The sequence below is a fragment of the Colias croceus genome, chromosome 3 (genome assembly GCF_905220415.1).
Source record: "Colias croceus chromosome 3, ilColCroc2.1".
NCBI classification, from domain to species: domain Eukaryota; kingdom Metazoa; phylum Arthropoda; class Insecta; order Lepidoptera; family Pieridae; genus Colias; species Colias croceus.
Window position 1 is genome coordinate 8,948,786 of NC_059539.1, and position 22,395 is coordinate 8,971,180.

The 22,395-nt window shown below is 36.6% G+C and overlaps 1 protein-coding gene across 6 annotated transcripts in view; it reads left to right on the forward strand.

The window, feature by feature from the left end:
• Positions 1 to 22,395, forward strand: part of LOC123706491 (whirlin) — a 68,520-nt gene that overhangs the window by 7,711 nt on the left and 38,414 nt on the right. For 4 of the 6 annotated variants that reach the window (XM_045655798.1, XM_045655803.1, XM_045655804.1 and 1 more), the window contains exons 2-6: positions 14,062 to 14,228; positions 15,598 to 15,808; positions 15,899 to 16,131; positions 19,413 to 19,566; positions 20,620 to 20,750. In XM_045655798.1, coding sequence (XP_045511754.1) covers positions 14,082 to 14,228; positions 15,598 to 15,808; positions 15,899 to 16,131; positions 19,413 to 19,566; positions 20,620 to 20,750 — 876 coding nt within the window. In that variant the 5' untranslated portion in view covers positions 14,062 to 14,081. The remainder of the gene's footprint in view (positions 1 to 14,061; positions 14,229 to 15,597; positions 15,809 to 15,898; positions 16,132 to 19,412; positions 19,567 to 20,619; positions 20,751 to 22,395) is intronic. The other 2 variants (XM_045655800.1, XM_045655799.1) reach the window with 2 other exon arrangements.

Below are 22,395 nucleotides of genomic sequence, written 5' to 3' on the forward strand. Positions count from 1 at the left end.
ACCTATCGCCGAGTACGATGATATTTTCACTCATGGTGACGTCAATTATTGCGCTAAATGCTTGATTTTTTATTGTTTGCTAAGCTGAAAGATAGGCCAATTCAGTATGGTAACATTTAGGTACTATCGTTAGATGTTTGAATGGAATAAAAAAAAGAATTAAATGCCAAGAAAGATAAAATTATCCAGTATGTTCACAACTTCAAGGGCCCGTAAAAAAATAAAATCACTTAAAAAAAGTTTTCCGTTTTGCTTTTAAAAACTTGCTCTATCTATCACCTGATACTACCTAGCTACCTAGCTACCCTGAAAATTTCATTTTATCATTCAGAAAGCTTCAATCGAAAAATTGAAATCTAAATGTGGTAAGTGCAAAAATTGAATTAACATGATGAATAATAAAAACAAATTAAAACCAATAACAAGGTGTTAAATTACCAGAAATTTTTAAAATGACCCCCCTGTTGCTCAATGCAAGCGCGACATCACCGTAAAAAGTTGTCTTTTAAATTTCTGAATGCCTTTTATCATTTTTTATGGTTTCTTTTGCTATTATGAATTTCCGGGTTATTTCGTCCAAATTGTGGCAGTCTCTCGTCTTTGTAGTATCCCCACGGAAAAAATCAATAGGGTTTATGTCCGGGGACCGTGGAGGCCAGGTTAAAGGGCAAAGATACCCTGAAAGATGGATTGGTCGTTGCAGCCTGCGCATGCGCCGGTGACGCCTGCCTTAAAGCATGGCCTCCACGCAGGGGCGTAGCTACCGCCGTATCTGCCGTATCAATTATACGGGGTCCCCGCGCCAAGGGGGCCCCCAACGTGCGCTTTTGTGAGAAATCTTTACACATCCTAAGGGCCCCCAAACAAATTTTTATACGGGGCCCCGCCAAGGCACGCTACGCTTCTGCCTCCACGGTCCCTCGACCTAAACCCCATTAATTTGTTTCAATGGTGATACTAAGAAGACCTCGGCTACTTGAGAGAATGCCACAATTTGGACGAAATAACCCGGAAATTCATAGTAGCAGAAGAAACCATTAAAAATGATAAAAGGGCATTCAAACATTTAAAAGACAACTTTTTATGGTGATGTCGCACTTACATTGGGCAACAGCGGGGTTATTTTAAAAATTTCTGGTAATTAGACACCTATTTATTGGTTTTAATGATCATCACGTTAAAAAAATTTTTGCACTTACCACACTTAGATTTCAATTTTTCGATTGAAGCCTTCTGAATAATAAAATGAAATTTTTAGGGAAGCTACCTGATAGATAGAGCAAGTTTTTAAAAGCCAAATGGAAAACTTTTTTTATGTGATTTTATTTTTTTATGGGCCCTTGAAGTTGTAGACATACTGGGTAATTTTACCTTTCTTGGCATTTCATTCTTTTTTTTACTCCATTCGAAGATCTAACGATAGTAAATGTTACCATACTGAATTGGCCTACCTCTAAGCTGAGCACACAAAAAAATCAGGCATCTAGCGCAATAATTGACGTCACCATGAGTGAAAATATCATCGTACTCGGCGATAGGCGAAAAATTGAAAAAAACGTCATAACTTCGAAAATAAGAAAAATCGCATAACATACATGGGGGTGATTCGGATAGTCCTCTAGGTCCTCTACCTCCCAGCTTCCGTTCATCACTACTTTTTGGGACACCCTGTATATTATATGTACTAGGTTTCCGCCCGCGGCTTCGTCCGCACTGTCAAAGAAAAACCCGCAAATTACATGGATAGATTAGGTCACAGAATACTTAATAGTAGCACGCGTTAGCTAGGTACTAATAATATAACTACAATGTCATGACATAGTCCGCTGTCACTTTACAACCCACACATAGGTATTAGTATACGGGAGCTTGTGGCCGTAGTAAAACTGTTTTGTAGTAAAATTCGACACCCGTTTTCACCCGTGTCCCATTGACCTACATTTCCGGCCTTGAACCCCTCTCCCCCCTCTGTTCCCATGACGTTATGAGAGCCCTTCGCACTTCTTGTCATAGACCTCATATTATTTACAACTACGACAACACAAATGCATTTATTCATATGAAACCTATGTGTCAGAAAAGCAGTTCGAAGTATTTATGAAAAAGGAATCAAAACCCAATTAGGCTAGTAAGTAGTTTATTTTTTTCACTGCTTCAAGGGACCGCAGTCGATTTAAGCATGATACCAGCATGGGCGTAGCCACGGTGGGGCAGGGTGGGGCGCTTGCCCCACCCAGGCTTTGACCTGGAAGGTACCTAACCAAATCTAAAAATTGAATTATCCAGGTACTAACTACTAAGCTTAATATCCGTAAGAAAATTCACACTCGATTCTCGAAAGTCGACAGTCGACACAGAAAATGAGACCAAAACATAAGTATTATTTACCTCTACAATGACTGATTAACAAATAATTGTCATACGCCCAGCGACCAAACGGCTGAAGATAGGGACACATTTTGGATATATTTCGTGATGTGGTAGGTGAACAATAAGGTGTTTTGAATAAGAATAATTCGAATAACGAATTACACACGAAAAAAGAAAATAGCTGAGGCTTCTATGTTACATAAACTGTAAGAAAAATAAAGTGAGTGTTATAAAAAAGTTTTCAAGGTAAAGAAGATGCCATCGCAAATGCCATCGCAAATGCGTTCGCAGGCGCGTTCGCAAGCGAGTTCGCAGGCGCGTTCGCAAGCGAGTTCGCAAGCGCGTTCGCAAGCGCGTTCGCAGGCGCGTTCGCAGGCGCTTTCGCACGCGCGTTCGCAGGCGCGTTCGCACGCGCGTTCGCAAGCGCGTTCGCAAGCGCGTTCGCAGGCGCGTTCGCAAGCGCGTTCGCAGGCGCGTACGCAGGCGCGTTCGCAGGCGCGTTCGCATGCGCGTTCGCAGGCGCGTTCGCAGGCGCGCTCGCAGGCGCGCTCGCAGGCGCGTTCGCAGGCGCGTTCGCAGGCGCGTTCGCAAGCGAGTTCGCAAGCGCGTTCGCAAGCGCGTTCGCACGCGCGTTCGCAGGCGCGTTCGCACGCGCGTTCGCAAGCGCGTTCGCAAGCGCGTTCGCAGGCGCGTTCGCAAGCGCGTTCGCAGGCGCGTGCGCAGGCGCGTTCGCAGGCGCGTTCGCAGGCGCGTTCGCAGGCGCGCTCGCAGGCGCGCTCGCAGGCGCGTTCGCAGGCGCGTTCGCAGGCGCGTACGCACGCGCGTTCGCAAGCGCGTTCGCAGGCGCGTTCGCAAGCGCGTTCGCAGGCGCGTACGCAGGCGCGTTCGCAGGCGCGTTCGCAGGCGCGTTCGCAGGCGCGCTCGCAGGCGCGCTCGCAGGCGCGTTCGCAGGCGCGTTCGCAGGCGCGTTCGCAGGCGCGTACGCACGCGCGTTCGCAGGCGCGTTCGCACGCGCGTTCGCAGGCGCGTTCGCACGCGCGTTCGCAGGCGCGTTCGCAGGCGCGTTCGCAGGCGCGTTCGCAGGCGCGTTCGCAGGCGCGTTCGCAGGCGCGTTTGCAGGCGCGTTCGCAGGCGCGCTCGCAGGCGCGCTCGCAGGCGCGTTCGCAGGCGCGTTCGCAGGCGCGTTCGCACGCGCGTTCGCAGGCGCATTCGCACGCGCGTTCGCAGGCGCGTTCGCACGCGCGTTCGCAGGCGCATTCGCAGGCGCGTTCGCACGCGCGTTCGCACGCGCGTTCGCAGGCGCGTTCGCAGGCGCGTTCGCACGCGCGTTCGCACGCGCGTTCGCAGGCGCGTTCGCAGGCGCGTTCTCGCACGCGCGTTCGCAGGCGCGTTCGCAGGCGCGTTCGCAGGCGCGTTCGCAGGCGCGTTCGCAGGCGCGTTCGCAAGCGCGTTCGCAAGCGCGTTCGCAAATGCCTTCGCAAATGCCTTCGCAAATGTCCTCGCAAATGCCCTCGCAAATGCCCTCGCAAATGCCCTCGCAAATGCCTTCGCAAATGCCTTCGCAAATGCCTTCGCAAATGCCTTCGCAAATGCCTTCGCAAATGCCTTCGCAAATGCCTTCGCAAATGCCTTCGCAAATGCCTTCGCAAATGCCTTCGCAAATGCCTTCGCAAATGCCTTCGCAAATGCCTTCGCAAATGCCTTCGCAAATGCCTTCGCAAATGCCTTCGCAAATGCCTTCGCAAATGCCTTCGCAAATGCCTTCGCAAATGCCTTCGCAAATGCCTTCGCAAATGCCTTCGCAAATGCCTTCGCAAATGCCTTCGCAAATGCCTTCGCAAATGCCTTCGCAAATGCCGGCGGCACAGCCGCTGGCCGTGCCACCGGCATTTGAGGTTCGAAGACCTGGATATGACTTTGGGTACATACAGTTGCTAGTTACATATTATTTTTTTATTGTTGCCCCACCTTGAGCCCATGGCTAGCTACGCCCATGGATACCAGCTTACAAGCACGTGTTCCTTAGAATAAGGGTCTTGACGGTCTTGACAGACGGACAACAAGTTGATCCTATAAGGGTTCTGTTTTTTCCTTTTGTGTTTTGGAACCCTAAAAATATGGTTGGGGCTACTATATACACAGTACACACATCAAAAAAATCTAGGGATATTTGGTATTGCATCAAATATCTCAAAATTTATGAAGAATTTTGTGATATTGCAAATAAAAACATTTAATGATTTTTTTTAATTTATTTAAATGTTAATCTTTCTCAATAAGGTGGAAACTTGGATAGTTAGGATCTTCATTTCTTGTCATATATAAATTTTGACTAAAATTGGCCATTTTTGTTTCCAAAAATTAATTATAAATAATTAGTGTTCATCACGACAATGTTCTTTGGCATTTGGCAAACCAAGCCTCGATCAGTCTCTTTCGTCTGCTGTCCATAATTATCTAAATAACTCTGTTTTTACCTGCAAATATATATAAATACATTATAAATTTAATAATTTATAAGTCTGTAACATTATTTTTAAAATCACAATATATTATACATACAAAAAACTTACGTAGTTGGTCATGCCACGGGCATACGTACGTAGACCGCGAATTTTGCGAAGCTCTTGTTGCACAACCACGTGCACCCGACTCTCCACGCTGCACTGAGTGGATGAAATAACAGGAGCTAGATTTTTAGAAATTTGCAATTTCGTTTCACTGGATTACACGAGTAGACCACGGGACTACTGTAGGGTAATTTCTTTTTACCATGAAATATACTAAACATGTCCATAGAAAATTAAATAATGTTAAATTCTGGACACAACAATCCAATTTCATTTCCAAAAAACACAAGTTTTAAATATAGATCAGTCGACTTTCGAGAATCGAGTGTGATTTTGTTACGGCTTTTAAGTTTACATAGATACTAGATAGACTAAAGGTTTCAGTTAGTAGCTACATAATTCAGTTTTTAGATTTGGTTAGGTACCTTCCAAGTCAAAGCCATGGTGGGGCAAGCGCCCCATCCTGCCCCATCGTGGCTTCGCCCATGAATTGAAAAAGTTTTTTTTAAACAATAAAGTTTAAATTTTATGTTAGGTACCCCAAAATTGTTTGTGAAAATTGATTGCATTCTACGAATACCAACTGAATAGATAAGATGGGCGATATATTTAAATGTAAAATTCACCTAAAAATGGCTGGCTGAAAAGTATTTTAAATTTTTAAATGATAAAGTAGAACATATTAAATCAACCTAGTTCTTACATCTTAGTATGTCGAAAATAAGTGTGTAAAGAGGTCAGTGCTTACCAACAAGACGGAAGTAGCGCCGTACACTTATATATCGTTGCATATATACATTCACGTTATTAATATGTACATCTGTTCTCAGATGTGCACAATTTTCTAGTCGTTAGCGGTTTGTGTTCATTTTCCAACTCGTCAACGGTTTCAGAGCAAACAAAGCCGACCTAACAAGTGACAATAGAGATATGTGGGACAGGATGCATTTCACTATTTCTATGCTTTTATCAAACCGAGCTTGCAAGGCGGTGGGACGTATAAAGCCCACACATATTATTATACACATGTTATACTTTTATGTTTTAAGTAAATAGTTTTCTTTCATAATTAATATTAAGAAGCAAATTTAGGATCCTATGACTGAAATTATCATCACAGGAGTACAGTTGGGGAAGATATCTGATAACACATTAATATACAAATAAAAGTTATACCTCTACATATTATTATAATAAGGTCGAACATAGAACGTTTTCCTTTTAACTGTTTGAAAGATTTGTAGCTATAAATACATTAACATTTTTAAAATTTAGTTAAATTGGAAATGTGTCGGTTTTAACACATAGACGCGTCAGGCTTAGAACGTAGAAAGCCTCCATAAGGCCTACACTCGAAAGCTAATTGGCACTGCAATTATGCACCAGATGACATGAATGTGTGACATACTCTCTGATGCATGCATACTGAGCATGCATATTATAAAATGTTTTTTATAGCATTTTTGGGTGTATCCTGTAATTCATGTTCAGAATGCGTGGTGACATTTCTTTATTGCGTTGGGCATTTTGAGCGTTTTTATTAGAGCCACAAAACGAATAAATGTTTGACAAAAAATGTTTGAGCTTCCCAACCACAGTTACACAATAAAAATGTATTGTGACAATATAACGAATCAGCACGTTGAAATGTTAATACTGTGATATGAATGCGAACTGGTCGCGTCGCAGTCTGGCCTGGCGCCAAGACGGTCTCTCAGCTTATCAACATGAAACATTGTCGCCGATAACTCTTCTTGGCAAATATCCTATTGTGCACTGATTGCCTTATTAGTAAAGCTAATTGCTGCACTCAATAATAAACGCACTTCATAAAATATTTTCTAAGGTTGGGCGGAAGTGGTGTTAGCAAAATGTATTTCCTCTCATCGTTTAAATCATTTTGGTTGGAATTAAAGGGTTCATATTTTATATTTTAAAAACGTATTAGATAAGCTAACGGCTTGTGTCTATTTATTTACATTATGCATGATATATGTACCAATCTATAATATTAAGGCAAAGTTTTGAATTTAGTGTGTTTTTTTTTTATTTACGATTTTTTAATTTGTTTTAAACAAACAATTAAACAATTTTAAACAATTTATTTATTTGTTAACATGGCGGTGTGGTTACAAGCATTTGGAACTTCCCTTTTAAGTTATATAAACCTGTAGTAGGGAAGTTCCCTCTTCCTCAGTTAAATATAGCTACATGCTAACAATACAACAAAACACTTAATTTAAGACTAAGAAATAAATATATATGAATATAAATATATTATATATATATATGTATAAGTAATAAGTAAATAAATGCAATAAAATAAAATCAAAATACTTTATATTAATATATAGTTATATATAAATAAAGATAATTATATAAACAAATCATGTTAATAATTTTAATTTTAATTTCTTTTACAACAGCAAATCTTCCGCATCATCATATGTGATAGTTTTAAGCCAGTTATGCACTGTTTTTTTACAGTCTGCAAAGGACATTGTGTATATATTTAAAGTTCTATTTATTTTGTTGTATAATTTAATTGATTGGGAATAAAATTGTCTGGAGGCAAATAGAGTATTATTATTTATTTGTGGTAGAACGGAGAACAGTATTCTTTTTTTTAAAATGTTTGTATCGACTTTTATGTTTTTATGTGTTTTAAGTATACATTGCTGAATATATAGTTTTCTTACCGTAAGGACATTTGCTTCTTTATATAGGGTATCGGTTCTATATCTCTTTTTCTTATGTAGCGCAATTTTAATAATAGATCTTTGTGCCCGTTCTATACTAATGAATTTTGATTTAAAAGTGCCACCCCAAATTGTAATGCAGTAAAGTAATAGAGATTCGACTAACGTTCTGTATATGTACATTATTAGTTCCTTATCTGCAATATCACGTAATTTTATAAAGACCCCAATTAGTTTTCTGGCGCGTACTGTGACAAGATTTATTTGCGGTTGCCAACTTAAATTTTGGTCCAAAATGATACCTAAGTATTTGATTGTATTTACTCTTTTAAGAGTGGGGCAATTTGATGAGCAAGATTTATAATCGGTGCAGTGGTGAAGAGTTAATGTTAAATTAGAATCTGGTTGCATATTGTCTCTTATTGAAAATGTAATGTACTGTGTTTTTGACGTGTTAAGTGTGAGCAGATTCATATTTAACCAGTTAGATATCTTATATAACGCAGAATTTGCTAAATTAAATGCTTCGATCCAGTTAGAACCGTGAATGAAAATAGCGGTATCATCGGCATATGAAAAGATTTTTCCGTTTTTAATTTTAATATTTGTTAGGTCGTTAATATATGCCAGAAATAATGTGGGTCCAAGGACGCTTCCTTGGGGTACGCCAAAGTTGGAACAACTATCATCGTCACTAATAATGTCATTGTTCAGCTTTACCTTTTGAGTTCGGTTACAGAGGTAATCCGTTACTAATGAGTGAAAAGTACCCCTAACTCCCATTTTATTTAACTTTTCTAGAAGAGTGGAGACAGAGACGGTGTCGAAAGCTTTTTTTAAGTCCAAGAATACGCATAAAACTTTGCGCTTTGCATCTAATTGTTTTGTTATATTATTTGTAAGGCTAGATATAGCGTCTTCAGTACTGATTCCTTTTCTAAAGCCAAATTGTGAATTAGAGAGAAGGTTGTATTTGTTTATAAAACTTGATAATCGTGAATTTATTAATTTTTCCATTATTTTTGAGAGTGCAGTCAGGACCGAGATCGGCCTGTAATTGTTAATATCGTCTCTGTCTCCACTTTTAAATATGGGAACAATAATAGAGCGCTTCAGTTCAAACGGGAAGATTCCGTGGTGGAAGCACAATACAGCAAGATGAGTAATGCTAGTTAAAAGGTAGCTTTTAGCTAGTTTAAGGAAATGTGTTGGGATGTTATCCCAACCGGCCGCAGAATCAGACTTTAGATTATTTATAATAGTTTCTATCTCATTTCTATTCGGTACAATAATACCTATCGAGTTTATTTGGGAGGGAAGTGAAGCAATGTATTCTTTTTCTAAAATGGGATCCCTTTTTATTTTTTGAGCCAAGTCTATTCCTATGTTGTTAAAATGTTTATTAATGTAATTTGCAGATTCTAATGGAGTGGATTTTATATTTAATAGTTCAGTGTTAGTTGATTTTTGTTTATTTATATTAGTTAGGTTTTTTATGCATTTCCACAAGGACTTGTTATCATCTTTAGATTTATTAAGTAACGTTCTTTCATATTGTTTTCTTAATTTTTTAATTAAATTATTGCAAAAATTGCGATATCTACGATAAGTGATTTGCAAAATATCATTATTTCGGTCGAGACGAGCTGTTTTTTGGAGTTTATTTCTGTTTTTAATGCATTTTAAAACACCTGGAGTTATCCAGGGCTTTAAAATTCGTTTGTTAGATGAAATTTTATAGGTTCTTGTGAATTTATTTAGACATTTTGTTATTAAATCAACTAAGCTACTACATAAAATGTTAGGATCGTGAATATTATTTAAAAAAGCAAGATCAGTGCCCTTCAGATCTGAAACCGCTGCTGAAAAGTCGGTAACTGTTCTAGTGAACTTCCTTTTTTTATTTATAATTTTATGAAATACACTTATCAAAATCGTTTTATGGTCCGTTACTGTAGTGTCCAGTACTGCAACTATTATCTTAACATTAGCAGAAGAAAAATTAGTGAAAACATGGTCCAAACAGCTATTTATCCTTGTATCATATTTATGTCCAGGTAATAAGTTGTGCGAGGCCAACATGTCCATATAAGTTTCTGAAAATTTATCGCTATGTCCTTCGATTATGTTAATATTTATATCGCCAGTTAAAATAATGTTTTTAGAGGAGTGTAGTGAATTTAGATATGTATCAAGTGAATTTATGAATGAAGTCGGATTTCTTTCAGATGGAGAACGATAGATCGCAATTATGTTCAAATTAGAAGTAGTGATTTCCAAACATGAGGCGCCGTGGATTGTAATTTCTTTTATTGAATGTGTGATCGATGTTTTGATAAATATTACTACGCCATCATTTTGATTTATTTTGTTAATGGAGCTGTGAGTGGTGTATGATGGTTTAATGGGTAGTGGTTTGTTTTGATTAATTCTGCATTCTGTTAAGACAATTATATCGATAGAATGATGTAACATACTAAGATTAATATCTAGGTCGTCCAAATTGTTGCTGTTATGAATACTTCTAATATTTTGATGAACGATTGAACAGTTAGGTTTATCCGGTGACATATGCTTATATAACTCTGATATGGAGCAATTAACAGCGGTGGTATTATATAAATCGTCTAATTCATCTAAGACTATATTGCGATCATCCATTATCTGGAGAAAAGAGATGGGGGGTGTAGTTTATTGACAAAAACATAAGTATACTAAAATGGACTATGTAGTTGCAGTTGTATGATAGTAATAATTGAATTAATAATATAATATGGGGTAAGTTCGAGGTAAGACAATAATCAACAAAACATTTTTTATAGGTATGTTTGCAGTATGTGGATAATAATAATACTTGTTTGAAAGTTGTATAACATGGTAGGATATGAATAAAGTAAATATAAAATATAATATGATATAAATAAAAATTATTAGTAGTGAAATAATAATAGACACCATAATAATATAATAGATAAAATAAACTATGTTTTACTTTCACTAGCTTACTATATACTAATACTATAATATGTATGATATTAATAAACAAAAGACATAGGTATAGTCATTTCTTTAGAAGATCCTGTAGTTGTATTTCTTTGTGAATTGTTATTATAGGCGAGTCATCGTCACGTCTCAAGTACACCTTCCCATAGTTAGTCCAACAATATTTAAAGTTATTCGATTGCTTGAAGTCTCTAGCTAGAAAGTATAATCTAGAGCAGTGGGGGGTAAGATTTTCTGAAATGAAGATTGGTATGTCTTGATTAGTTGAGATGCCTAATTGCTTGGCACTTAATTTATTCGATTTGTTTTTGTAGTTATAACTTTTTGCCGTTCTCAATAAGTCATCTTTTATAAATGTATTCGTGAATTCTACGATTAGGGTACTTCTTTCTTGTTTTTGTTTCTTAGTTCGAATTATGTCCTTTATTTCAGTTTTATCCATTTTTAATTTCAGACAATCAGATAAGGTATGGACCATTTGTAATAGATCGGTTTTCTTTTCTTTTCCTGATAAGGGAACATTTCTTATTTCTATGTTGGCTTTTCGTTCAATTCGTTGATTTTCTTCTATTTTGTTTTCTAATAATGTAATCTGCTCTTTATCTTGTTTTCTTTGATTTTCTAGTTTCTCAATTTTAGCTTTCAGCTCGGAGTTTTCTTCTAGGAGGTATGCCAATGTAGTTTGTACACTGTTACTAGTTTGTTGGATGTCTTTTACAGTCTCCAATTATCCATGAGTGGTGCCTTTCGTTGTATTTAACTTAATTTTTCATAGTTGTATATATTGTAAGTATCTTATCGTAACTTTAATACTCCATGCTATTATTTAATACAGACAATGCTCGTGTAACAATATTGATACGAACAACCGCAGTGCGGAGGTTTTCCTCCGAACCCGAAAAATGTTTGACAATGTGATCTGGCTTGAATAACTTACTAGATATTGGTTTATTACGGACAATGACCCGATAAATATAAATTGTTTCTCATAAATATTGCTTACAAATAGGTTAGCTACGGTCTCATGTGCCATATATGAATATAGGTAATGGAAATATACCTAAATACAATGGATCTAGGAATAAGTTTGTACAATTTTGTAGTAGGTATTTATGTTCACAAAATATGAGAGTATTGTTTATTCCTTCTGCTCATAACCAGCTATCATACAAAAGTATTTCTTTTAATATTAGCTCCTCGCCTTGTCTCCAATAGGGTACACATTGTTTTGAAATGCTTTCAAAATTTCAACAGTTATTTATTATTATTATCTTACTCCATGCAAAGACAAATCCAACATATATATGAATTTGAGTTATGAGATGTTCATGTTGGGTTTTGTTAGTTAAACTTAAATATATATTTATTTTATAGATTTATCTTTCAATGATCCATGAAAATATTTTGATAGGTATGTTTTGGTGTACAGAATGAGTGCCTGTATTGTGGTCAAAGAGTGTCGTATTTCGACCGATGGATCACAGAAAGAATTGGTTTTTGAAATAAAATGGGCAAAAGAATTTTAAAATGTAATATTATCTACGCGGAACTTGTTAGCGCATTGTTATCGAAATGGCTCTATGTAGTTGCGTCGCAGACATTATCAAGATAATGCCATAATACGCCACGCAAAGCTCCGCAATCGGTTGGTCAGCAACTAATATGTTAAATACATTGTACGATTACGACTTTTCTTATCTGACATGCTTTATCCTACAATCCTTAAACTGATCAATACAAGTTATGAAAATAGATTATTATTTATTTACTTCATAGCTGTAATACGAGTATATCGAATAAACTGTAAAAATAATTGTCTATCGTTTTATTGCAGCGACTGTACTAAATCAATAATACTACTTATAATTCTCAGAATTGCATATTTCTAATAAACTTGCAAAAATTTACCCAAGAAATCCCAAGTCTTGTGCAAGAGGCACGCAAGCCAATAATAAGTTCATGGTCTAGGTTAAAAACTTTACCCGAAAACCCGATACGAGCAAGTTGTTTTATAATGGAAATGTTTACAAAAATCCAAATGACTGGAATTTTTTGGCTTTGGGTTAAGGCAGTACTACAGTAGTTATGTCGTTTAATGTACGGGCAAGAGTAATATTTATAAAAGTGATCTATTATTATCTACCTAGTTATTGTTATCTCAACTGCTTACTGCAAATTGTTTTTTAAATAGTCAAAGCCTAGTCTATTTTCGTTTCTTTAACAATGTGTACCTACGAAGAAGAGAGAGGTGGAGATCGGCCTTTTCAGTCATTAGCCAAAAATATCTTATTGGACTTGTATTCAAGATAAATAAATAATAAATAAAGAAATAACTTGATTTTCACTTTACATTAGAAACGTTTAGGGATCATTTCTCAATAGTAAAGCTATTAATCTTCAACTGTCTCAAACTACGGTAAGCTTTTGTTAAAATATAATTTGTAAGTAATAGCGCTGTCGGAAATGTGCCTGTCGGCCGCAGGCTTGCCGCTTGTCCTACAAAACCTGGGTGGTCGATAAGGGATCACGGAACTATTATGTTAACGATATTGTATAATTCGTCTATCCTACGGTCAATCTATCACTAATTTATCATGATTTTCTTAATAGTATTGTTGAAGCATATATTATAAGTACTATTAAGTAGATATCGATGCATATGTTATACATATTATAAATTTTTACTGTAATGGTACTTTTAAAATGGTGTTTATGTCGTATATAGTTTAAGTTGGAAGCTAGTTTGTTAGTCTTTGTTCACTATCGCTGTTTAGTTAACTGCCTGAATATTATTCGGCTGAATTGTAATTATAAAATCTAATAATAGTCCTTAAATCATAAATTAGCTCGTAAATCTTAAACAAATGGTGCCTATAATTCATATCGCGGTTTTTGAAGTATGTCGCAATTTGTTTCCTTCGTTATTGGCACCATTTCAGGAAACTTTAACAAGAGTAGTATAAATAATAAAGTATAAATAATTTGGTAATGAGGTAGATAGACCGCATTCTTGGGTTATTTAGGAGCACTCGCAACACCTGGGCGCGGCGGCTGGATTTATGAGGCCGACGACTTTACTTCGATCGTGAACTAGGAATGCCTTTTACCCCTGAATACCACCATCCATTACATATATAGCACGTAGAGAATGGCCGAGGCAGCTTATGCCTTTCATATTTGGTAATCAAAGACGAAACAGCCGTTTAGGTACCTAGATAAAAGGTCGATTATTAAAACCCGTGATGGAAAGTGTTATAAAACTAAAATTGAAACTTATAATTTCATATTAAAAATATCAATAATAAAACAGATCATAATATAAATATTGAAAGTTTTACAAAGCTTTTTTACTTTAGTCTACTTCGTATTTTTTATTGTGTTTTCGAGCGGGAGTCATTAAAAGTTTTTGTTTGTTATAGAGTGAGCGGTGGCCCCCGGCATGAGGTCGGGGGAAGGCGAGGGCTCCGAGCTGGCGGAGTTCGGCACGCGCTGGCCGCCGCCCTACGCGCAGGGCTACGGCTGGCGCTCCGCCACGCCTCAGCACCCGCCTGCACATCATCTCGCGAGGCATTCGCGCTCGCAGCAGGTAGAGATACACTGCTTGTCTTTTGTAACAAATACAGTATGTGCAGAGGGTTTGTACTAAGAGTATTAAAAGCGGACATCGTGCATATTCGATCGAAGCGGATGTAGAGTACTTGTCACAATCCAGATGATATATTTTTCTGTCAAACTAGTTTGAATCAAACGTATTCGCATTCGGGAAATATTTTTCATTATTCGGTAATTTCTATTTAATAAAACGATGGATTATAGGTAATTATTTTATTCTCTTCTCGACATATTTTGTTAAAGCAATACTTTTAAGTTAATTGTAAGTTTTGAAATTAATTTAAGGAATTTGTTGTTAAAAATTAACGCTCTTAACTCATTCTATTGGTAATTTAATTTATAAATACTAATGTTGAAAACACAGTGAATTGTTGAAACCATTTCGAAATCAAATTCAAATTTATACTATATCTACGCATGCGCCCTTTGAAATTGATATATCATTAAAATCACATATACAGGGTGTCCCAGAAAGTAGTGATGAACGGAAGCTGGGAGGTATAGGACCTAGAGAGCTATCCGAATCACCCCCATGTATGTTATGCGATTTTTCGTATTTTCGGAGCTATGACGTTTTTTTAAATTTTTCACCTATCGCCGAGTACGATGATATTTTAACTCATGGTGGCGTCATTTAAAAGACAACTTTTTGGTGATGTCACACTTACATTGAGCAACAGCGGGGTTATTTTAAAAATTTCTGGTTATTAAACACCTTTTTATTGGTTTTAATTTGTTTTTGTTAATCATCGTGTTAATTAAATTTTTGCACTTACCACATTTAGATTTCAATTTTTCGATTGAAGCCTTCTGAATAATAAAATGAAATTTTCAGGGTAGCTACCTGATAGATAGAGCAAGTTTTTAAAAACCAAACGAGAACCTTTTTTATGTGATATTATTTTTTTACGGGCCTTATTAAATTGAAAAAAACGTCATAACTCTGAAAATGCGAAAAATCGCATAACATACATGGGGGTGATTCGGATAGCCCTCGAGGTCCTCTACCTCCCAGCTTCCGTTCATCACTACTTTTTGGGACACCCTGTATGTATATCCAGGAATGCTATGCCAAAAACAGATTGAAAAAATTTCTTCATTTGGAACCATACAAACCATATAGTGTGGCAATGGGTGTAATTTTTTTCGAATTTTCGTAAAAAACGAATATCACAAAAACAAAAACAACAAACAAGGGACTTTTACTCAGCACAAATTTCATCTTTCTGAACCAACGTCCTTTATCTCCAGTTACTCCAGTAAAAGTTTGAACACCTTTCCAAATTTATCAAGAACAAATCCCATTAAGGGAAATCCTTAAAAGAAATATTGGATACGCGCAGTGGTTGCAGGACAACCGGCAGAGCTATGAGGCGGAGGATGCGCGAGCGCGTGCTCGCGGCGGGGTGTACTACTCGCCGCCGGGCACCTCGTACACCATCGTGGAGCGGCCGGCCTCCTCGCACGGTCATCACCCCGCCTACTCGCACCACTACTCGGGGAAACTGGCTCGGACCCCCTATGTCGGATCCTCAACGTTAGTTAATAGTGCAGGTTTGTGTTCATATTTAATATTTTTTACGTTAGTAGGTACTCTTCTAAGTTGACTTAAATGGTAATCAGCTAAAAATTCTTTGTTACTAGCCGGTGCAACAAGTTTAAGAAACAGTACAAACCACCTCAGCGCTTCCAATGGCAAGAAGAGGCCGATATCACCGGAGCAAGTGCTACGATTGTTTGGGCAGGGCGGTGCGGCGGCGCTGGGGAAGGCGCTACCGCCGTCGCACCCGCCGGCGCCGCTGCCCGCTCCTCTGCCTGCGCCTTTGCCAACTCGACGGCATTCTCCAGCCAGCAGTCCTAGCAGTACTACACATCATGTAAGTTTATAGACTTAGTACTAGGGTTAGCTCGACTAAGATCGATAAACAGTCGGTGATAAAAAATATTCTGGTAGGTACTTACTTACTGATACTTTTCTCAAAAAACATAATGAGTTCATGATCTAAAAAGAATTTGTATTGTTGTCACACGGTATATACAAATTCAACTCTACATATACAATATAATATTATATAAAAAATAATCTCTATTTTCCTTGGTTATGGAATCACGCGTGAACGGGTGGACTAATTCCGATAATTATTTTTTTGATCTTATGAAAGAAAAACTCAAGAAATTAAGAAATGCAAATAATGAAAATAAAACCTAACGGCCTTGTACTATTATTACAAAACAAACTGAAGTTTCAAACGTATATATGAATGAGAAAAATCAACTTGCTAATCGATGTTGATATTATGTAGGTACCTATTGACACATTTGGAATTGGTTTTCTAAAAATAGTCTGATGTATGAAACGTGGGCGTCCGGCGAGGCCTGTCAAATGCGTGAATAATTCTGAGCTGCTACGAGTCGATATTACTACTTTATTCATGACCGCAGCGGTAAACGTTTAGAGAAACAAATGGATATGACCTAACCTGAGTGCCTGCCCCATTTATCTATTACCTACTTCAAAATTTAAAGACACAAACTAAACTGTTATGAGTTATTATCGAGGAAATATGGTTAACACAGTCACAAGACATTTGTGAATTACATTTCAAATACAATATGGTTACAACCTTTGTCTTTTCATTCATGTAAAGGTGTGTCCATATTACGATTTAAGTCAGGTGAGGGCCACTGCTGAATAGTTTGTGTCAGTCGAGTCTTAATGCTGTTATGAGCCATGTCTCTTTCATATTTCCTGTAAAAAGCATTCTTATTGCCATTAATTTCTTGTATTTCCTTATAAGTTAGAACTCAGCAAAATTTGTTATTTAATGTGTGATTTCTATTTTATTGCTACGGATATTTATTCGGAAAATTCAATATAGCCTGTTGTTTTATAGTTTTGATTATTTTTCGAATTCGTATGTAGGTGATCATAGTAGGTCTTCGTAGAGATCGATATTCATACAAAAGTGACGTAAAATGTATGCCGGGAAGCATTAAGCGGTGCGTGATGTGTTCAGTTATTGAGCGGTTTAGTGAACTGAAGTCCTACATTTTGTCTTCAAATTGGATTCCAACGAGAATTATGAGGTAATTTACACAAGTCATATAAAGATCCAGGTTATATAGTAGTATATATTAATACGTGTTTGTTTTTTCCTTTACCTTGTTTGCCTCGGTTTGGTTATAGAGACACGTTTTATGCGAGTTGATTTGTAAAAAACGAAACTTTATCAATAAGCGTAAATTAATTTTTATATATGCAATAACTTTCATGGTCTAGTTTTCACTGCAACAAGGATTAGCATTATTCATAATATTTTTTTATGTATTAACTAGTCATTTTCTGCTTTCACTAGTTACGTAATACGTTGATTGTAGATTTAAATCCTCTTTCGATTGATTTTACTATAAATAAATTCATAAACATGTGTACTTATTTAAAAATAACATTTGGATTACTTTACACACGCAAGTAGGTATTAAATCAGTCATGATACACTTTACAAATGTTCTTAAAAATAAAATAATATCCAATTTATTATTTTAATTAAAGGGTTAATAATAAGAATTTAGAATCAAAATGAACCTAAATGTATATATATTATACAATTATACATAATTGAAATAAAAATAATTAATACTTTTATATACGTCTTCATTCTGTAAGCTTTGCATTCGAGCTTTTAACATTACCTACATAATTCTTATCTATCTTCCAGCCTTATATAAACCTACTAGAAAGCGAATAGTTAAGAGATATAGTTATTATAGTTTATGAATAGTTTACTCTCAAATCATTCTTTTATTTGGTTAAAGTATTGGTATAAAATAACCTGTTAACAATTGGGATAGGTATTCCGTATTCGTAAATATTGTAATTTATAAATAACGATGATTTGTATTGCACTAAAAAGTTGATTGTACATGATTTATTTAATAATCTATGTATATAAAACTCAAAGGTGACTGATTTAGGCGATTAACACACGGTGCCGCGTGCCGCCGCGGTTGGCGGTGAAGCGGTTCTCAAGTTGCATTAGCTTCTATTAAATCCGTTGATACCAAACACACATACACCGCCCGACCGCGCGGTCGAACAGTCCGTTCCTCGTAGGGATTCACTGCCAACCGCCGCGGTGCGCGGTGCCGTGTGATAATCGCCATAGTGATCTATCAACGAACAGCCCAAACCACTGAACGTATCGGGCTGAAATTTGGCATGCAGGTAGATGTTAGGACGTAGGCGTCCACTAAGGATTTCCCGAAATTCTTGCGGGAACGAAGAAAAACGAGGATTCACGTACAAAGTCGTGGGTGGAAGCTAGTTAATTAATAAGATTAATCATAAAAAGTACTTATTGTCAAACTAATTTACTATGTATCTTCTGCTTTTACAAGAGTATTGAATAAATTGTCTGAAATAATTTTTTTGCAAAAGTTATGTTTTATACCTGTAAATAAGGTTACGGTCAATGTCTATAAGTGCTTCAATCCAAAATGTATTTTCTCCTGCGAGTAAAAGCACTATAACAATTTTCTCTAAGATTTCAGGATTCCGTAGCGACATTAAAATAACATTCTATTTCGGTATTTTCTCGTAGCAGATATTGAAAATATTTGTAAAGGCAATGTGCTCGAAATATAAAAGATATAAGTACGCACTGCTTACTGGAATATAACAAATTGAATATTCCTCATAATAACACATATTTATCATTCTTATGCCCCCCTAGCCAAGTGGCTTTCTGTTAGCGTAGCGTTCAATAGAATAGACTACATTCGAATAAAATAGAATTGGTAAAGATGCTAACTCGTAATATACGCTTACGTAGTCAGTAATGTGCTTAATAAGCTCGACCATGCCTCAATGTCTACTTATTTTATTACTAAAATTAATTCAAAATAAATGTAAGCTATGTGAAAAAATTATAACAAACATTTTAAATGATTATTTAAAATATTTAGATGTAAATTATGACGCTAATTGAAACTAGTGCTTCTTTTTACATCAACTCAAGACTCAATACCGAACTCTACCATCTACGAATTCTGTCTCTACTCTCTATTCACTCGTTTTCACGATTCTATCGACAAGTATTTTTTCCCCTTGCGTTAAGTTTTCAACACTTACAATATAATTTTTTCAACACTTTACCAGGCGATATATCGAGGTGCGGAGCGTGAAAGGCCGTACTCCTCGGGCGGAGCGCCGGCGCCGCCGACGGAGCCGGCCACCCGCACAGTCACCATGAGCCGGGACCCCGCGGATTCGCACGGCTTCGGGATTTGCGTCAAAGGAGGTAAAGAAGCAGGTATGTTTTCTTTTCTAGGTGTTAAGCCAGCAGATACCTTCAACGTTAATTAGATGGGCTAGTGAATATTAAAACATTCGAAAATAGTGTAGGTGTTGTACAGCTCTTCTGCAGACATTTTGGAAGTTGAGTTACAGCATAATTTTGTTAATATATAGAGACATGCTAGAGACTTTTAGTTGGAAATAATTGCACGTTCAATTTTGTTTGGTTAAGAAGCACTGCCACTTTTATAACGGATCTTGAAATTAATCAGCATTAGTTACATAAAAACCAGATTGTCCAAAACACATTATTTTTTTTACTGATATCATAAGATAGATGGGAAAAGTTCACCTGAAATGTTGTTGTAAACACACAGATAGAGCTCCGTTTATTGATTCGAATATAAATAGAACTCGGTGCGGTCAAACAAAGCGATCCAATCAGTGAACAAAGGCTTTTCACGAAACGCTAATCTCATCCGATCCAGGGATTTTATTAAGTTATTTATATGGAATCAGCGTGTCAGCGTTTACAATAAAACTGTAGATAAAGTATGTTTTTGATTTAACCACATCAAACGAATAAGTACTTGTAGTTCATTATTTAAATAAACGCTGTATTTTTAACAAAATCGTGACATTACGTGATTATAATTCTACATTTAGGTAAAGACAAATTTATTTCTTCAGTAGAGCTAGCATGATTTTTAGCAGCTGATAATATGCGCATTCTGATGCCGAATGTAATTGTTATTAGTAACTAGGTTTCCGCCCGCGGCTTCGCCCGCGCAGTCAAAGAAAAACGCGCATAGTTCCCGTTCCCGTGGGATTTCCGGGATTGCGTCATTTTCCCGAGATAAAAAGTAGCCTATGTCCTTTCTCGGGTATCAAAATATCTCTATACCAAATTTCATGCAAATTGGTTCAGTAGTTAAGGCGTGATTGAGTAACAGACAGACAGACAGAGTTACTTTCGCATTTATAATATTAGTATGGATTAGAGGTGCGATTAAATTGGTTTACAAAAATATCGATAAATTTATGATGCAATATACGTAACGTTTCATAGGTGTCGGAGTGTATATATCAAGGGTGGAAGAAGGTTCAGTAGCAGAGCGCGCAGGGCTTCGCCCCGGAGACTCTATATTGCAAGTCAATGGAACTCCTTTCTCCGGAATATCACATGAGGATGCACTAAAGGTAATTATTAAACAAGTATAATAAAGTATTTCGTTCCACAATGAAACATTATTCCTGGGACGCCAAATAAATATTGTACCCAACTTGTATATAATTCCACGTGCCTTCCAGCAAAATTTATTGATACCTGTACCAAATATATTGTAAGAAATGTTTTTAATACATCAAAGGTGATTTATAAGCTATCTTCAAGAACTATACTGTTCTTATCAAACAAAGATATTTCTATGCCGTCGTCTAAAATAAATACAATGTATATTTATTTGACATTTGACCTTCTAATGGCACGTTTCTGTTACCAATTTGCAAGAGACCTTCTAAATGAAGCATGGGTATCTTTCAAATAGGCTTGTTTATGTGTTTTGTATAAAAAAATCATACATTTTATACTGAAAAAAGGGACCTTACCATCGTGTTTATCTTAGAAAATATTTTGTGTAAGTAATGAGTTTGAGTTGAGAGTAAAGAAATTAAAGGATTCTAAATTTATAGCTACAACATTTTATTACGTTATGTGAAATGAAATAAAAGCTAGTTAGAACGTGTATGAAATGCTATTTGAGGTTCTATTTTAATATCGCGAAAATCCAACGTTGCCAACTAAATTTCCTCTATTGCTGCTATTTGTGGCAATGAAAATGTGCAGCGAAATTAAACAATGCCAGCTGTGTTGCCAGTCAGTGAATGTAATTATTTCGTGACCGAGCTTAGTTAATGGCTAATAGGCACTGGGCACCGCCCTTCTCTAATGCTAGTGTAACTATAGGTACTGTTAACTGTACAAGTACGATCTTTTTCTCTACTAAGTAAGGTTATTGAAACGAATATTCAGCCTAAGATCGTGTTAATAAAAGTGTAATTATAACAATTAATGTATTATGTTAAAATTACAATGTTTTATAATACAATCAAATAATCTATATGAACAGTAATTTGGCAATACAATACGAGAACAGAAATATGCTTTTACGGAGAATATTTTCTTTATTTGTAAGCAATTGCTACGGCGCGGCGCGTAGGCCTCGGCGCTACGACAAAGTTTTGATTACATCGCCTATTTTTATTATCTTCTCGTTAAGCTTATTTTCTTGGGATAAGAAACTTAAGAGGATTATGTATATAAATATTATTATTACTTCATAAGTTATGCATTTATATCTATTCTATAACAAGAACTTATAATATTATATTGTATTTATGGATCAAATGTAAGGGGGGCGTATAGGTAATTTTCTTGATACTTTGATCATCAATATATAATGTTAAGCTATCGAATGACTAGGCCTCCAGTCGGTCTCCTTATTTATTTATATTCCGTATTCCCAGACTATTCTTTTCACAAAATATTCAGTCTTATTTGTCTCCTAGACCTAATCCGTCCCTAATCTTAAATTTTCAACATTTATCTTGCTTCTGCGTGATAAAGGAACATACACATACATACGTTCGCATATCTAATATTGGTAGGGATTCTCGACCCTTGCAAGATATAGTACGTGGTAGCCAATCGGGCAGTAAATTTTATTACATCGAGCGCCGAGCCGGCTAACGAATGTCGTACGGACGTACTGTCTCAACTATTCCTAGACTTTATGTTGCTATAAAATTTTGCCTTTACGACATATTTTACGTAATATAGTTCACA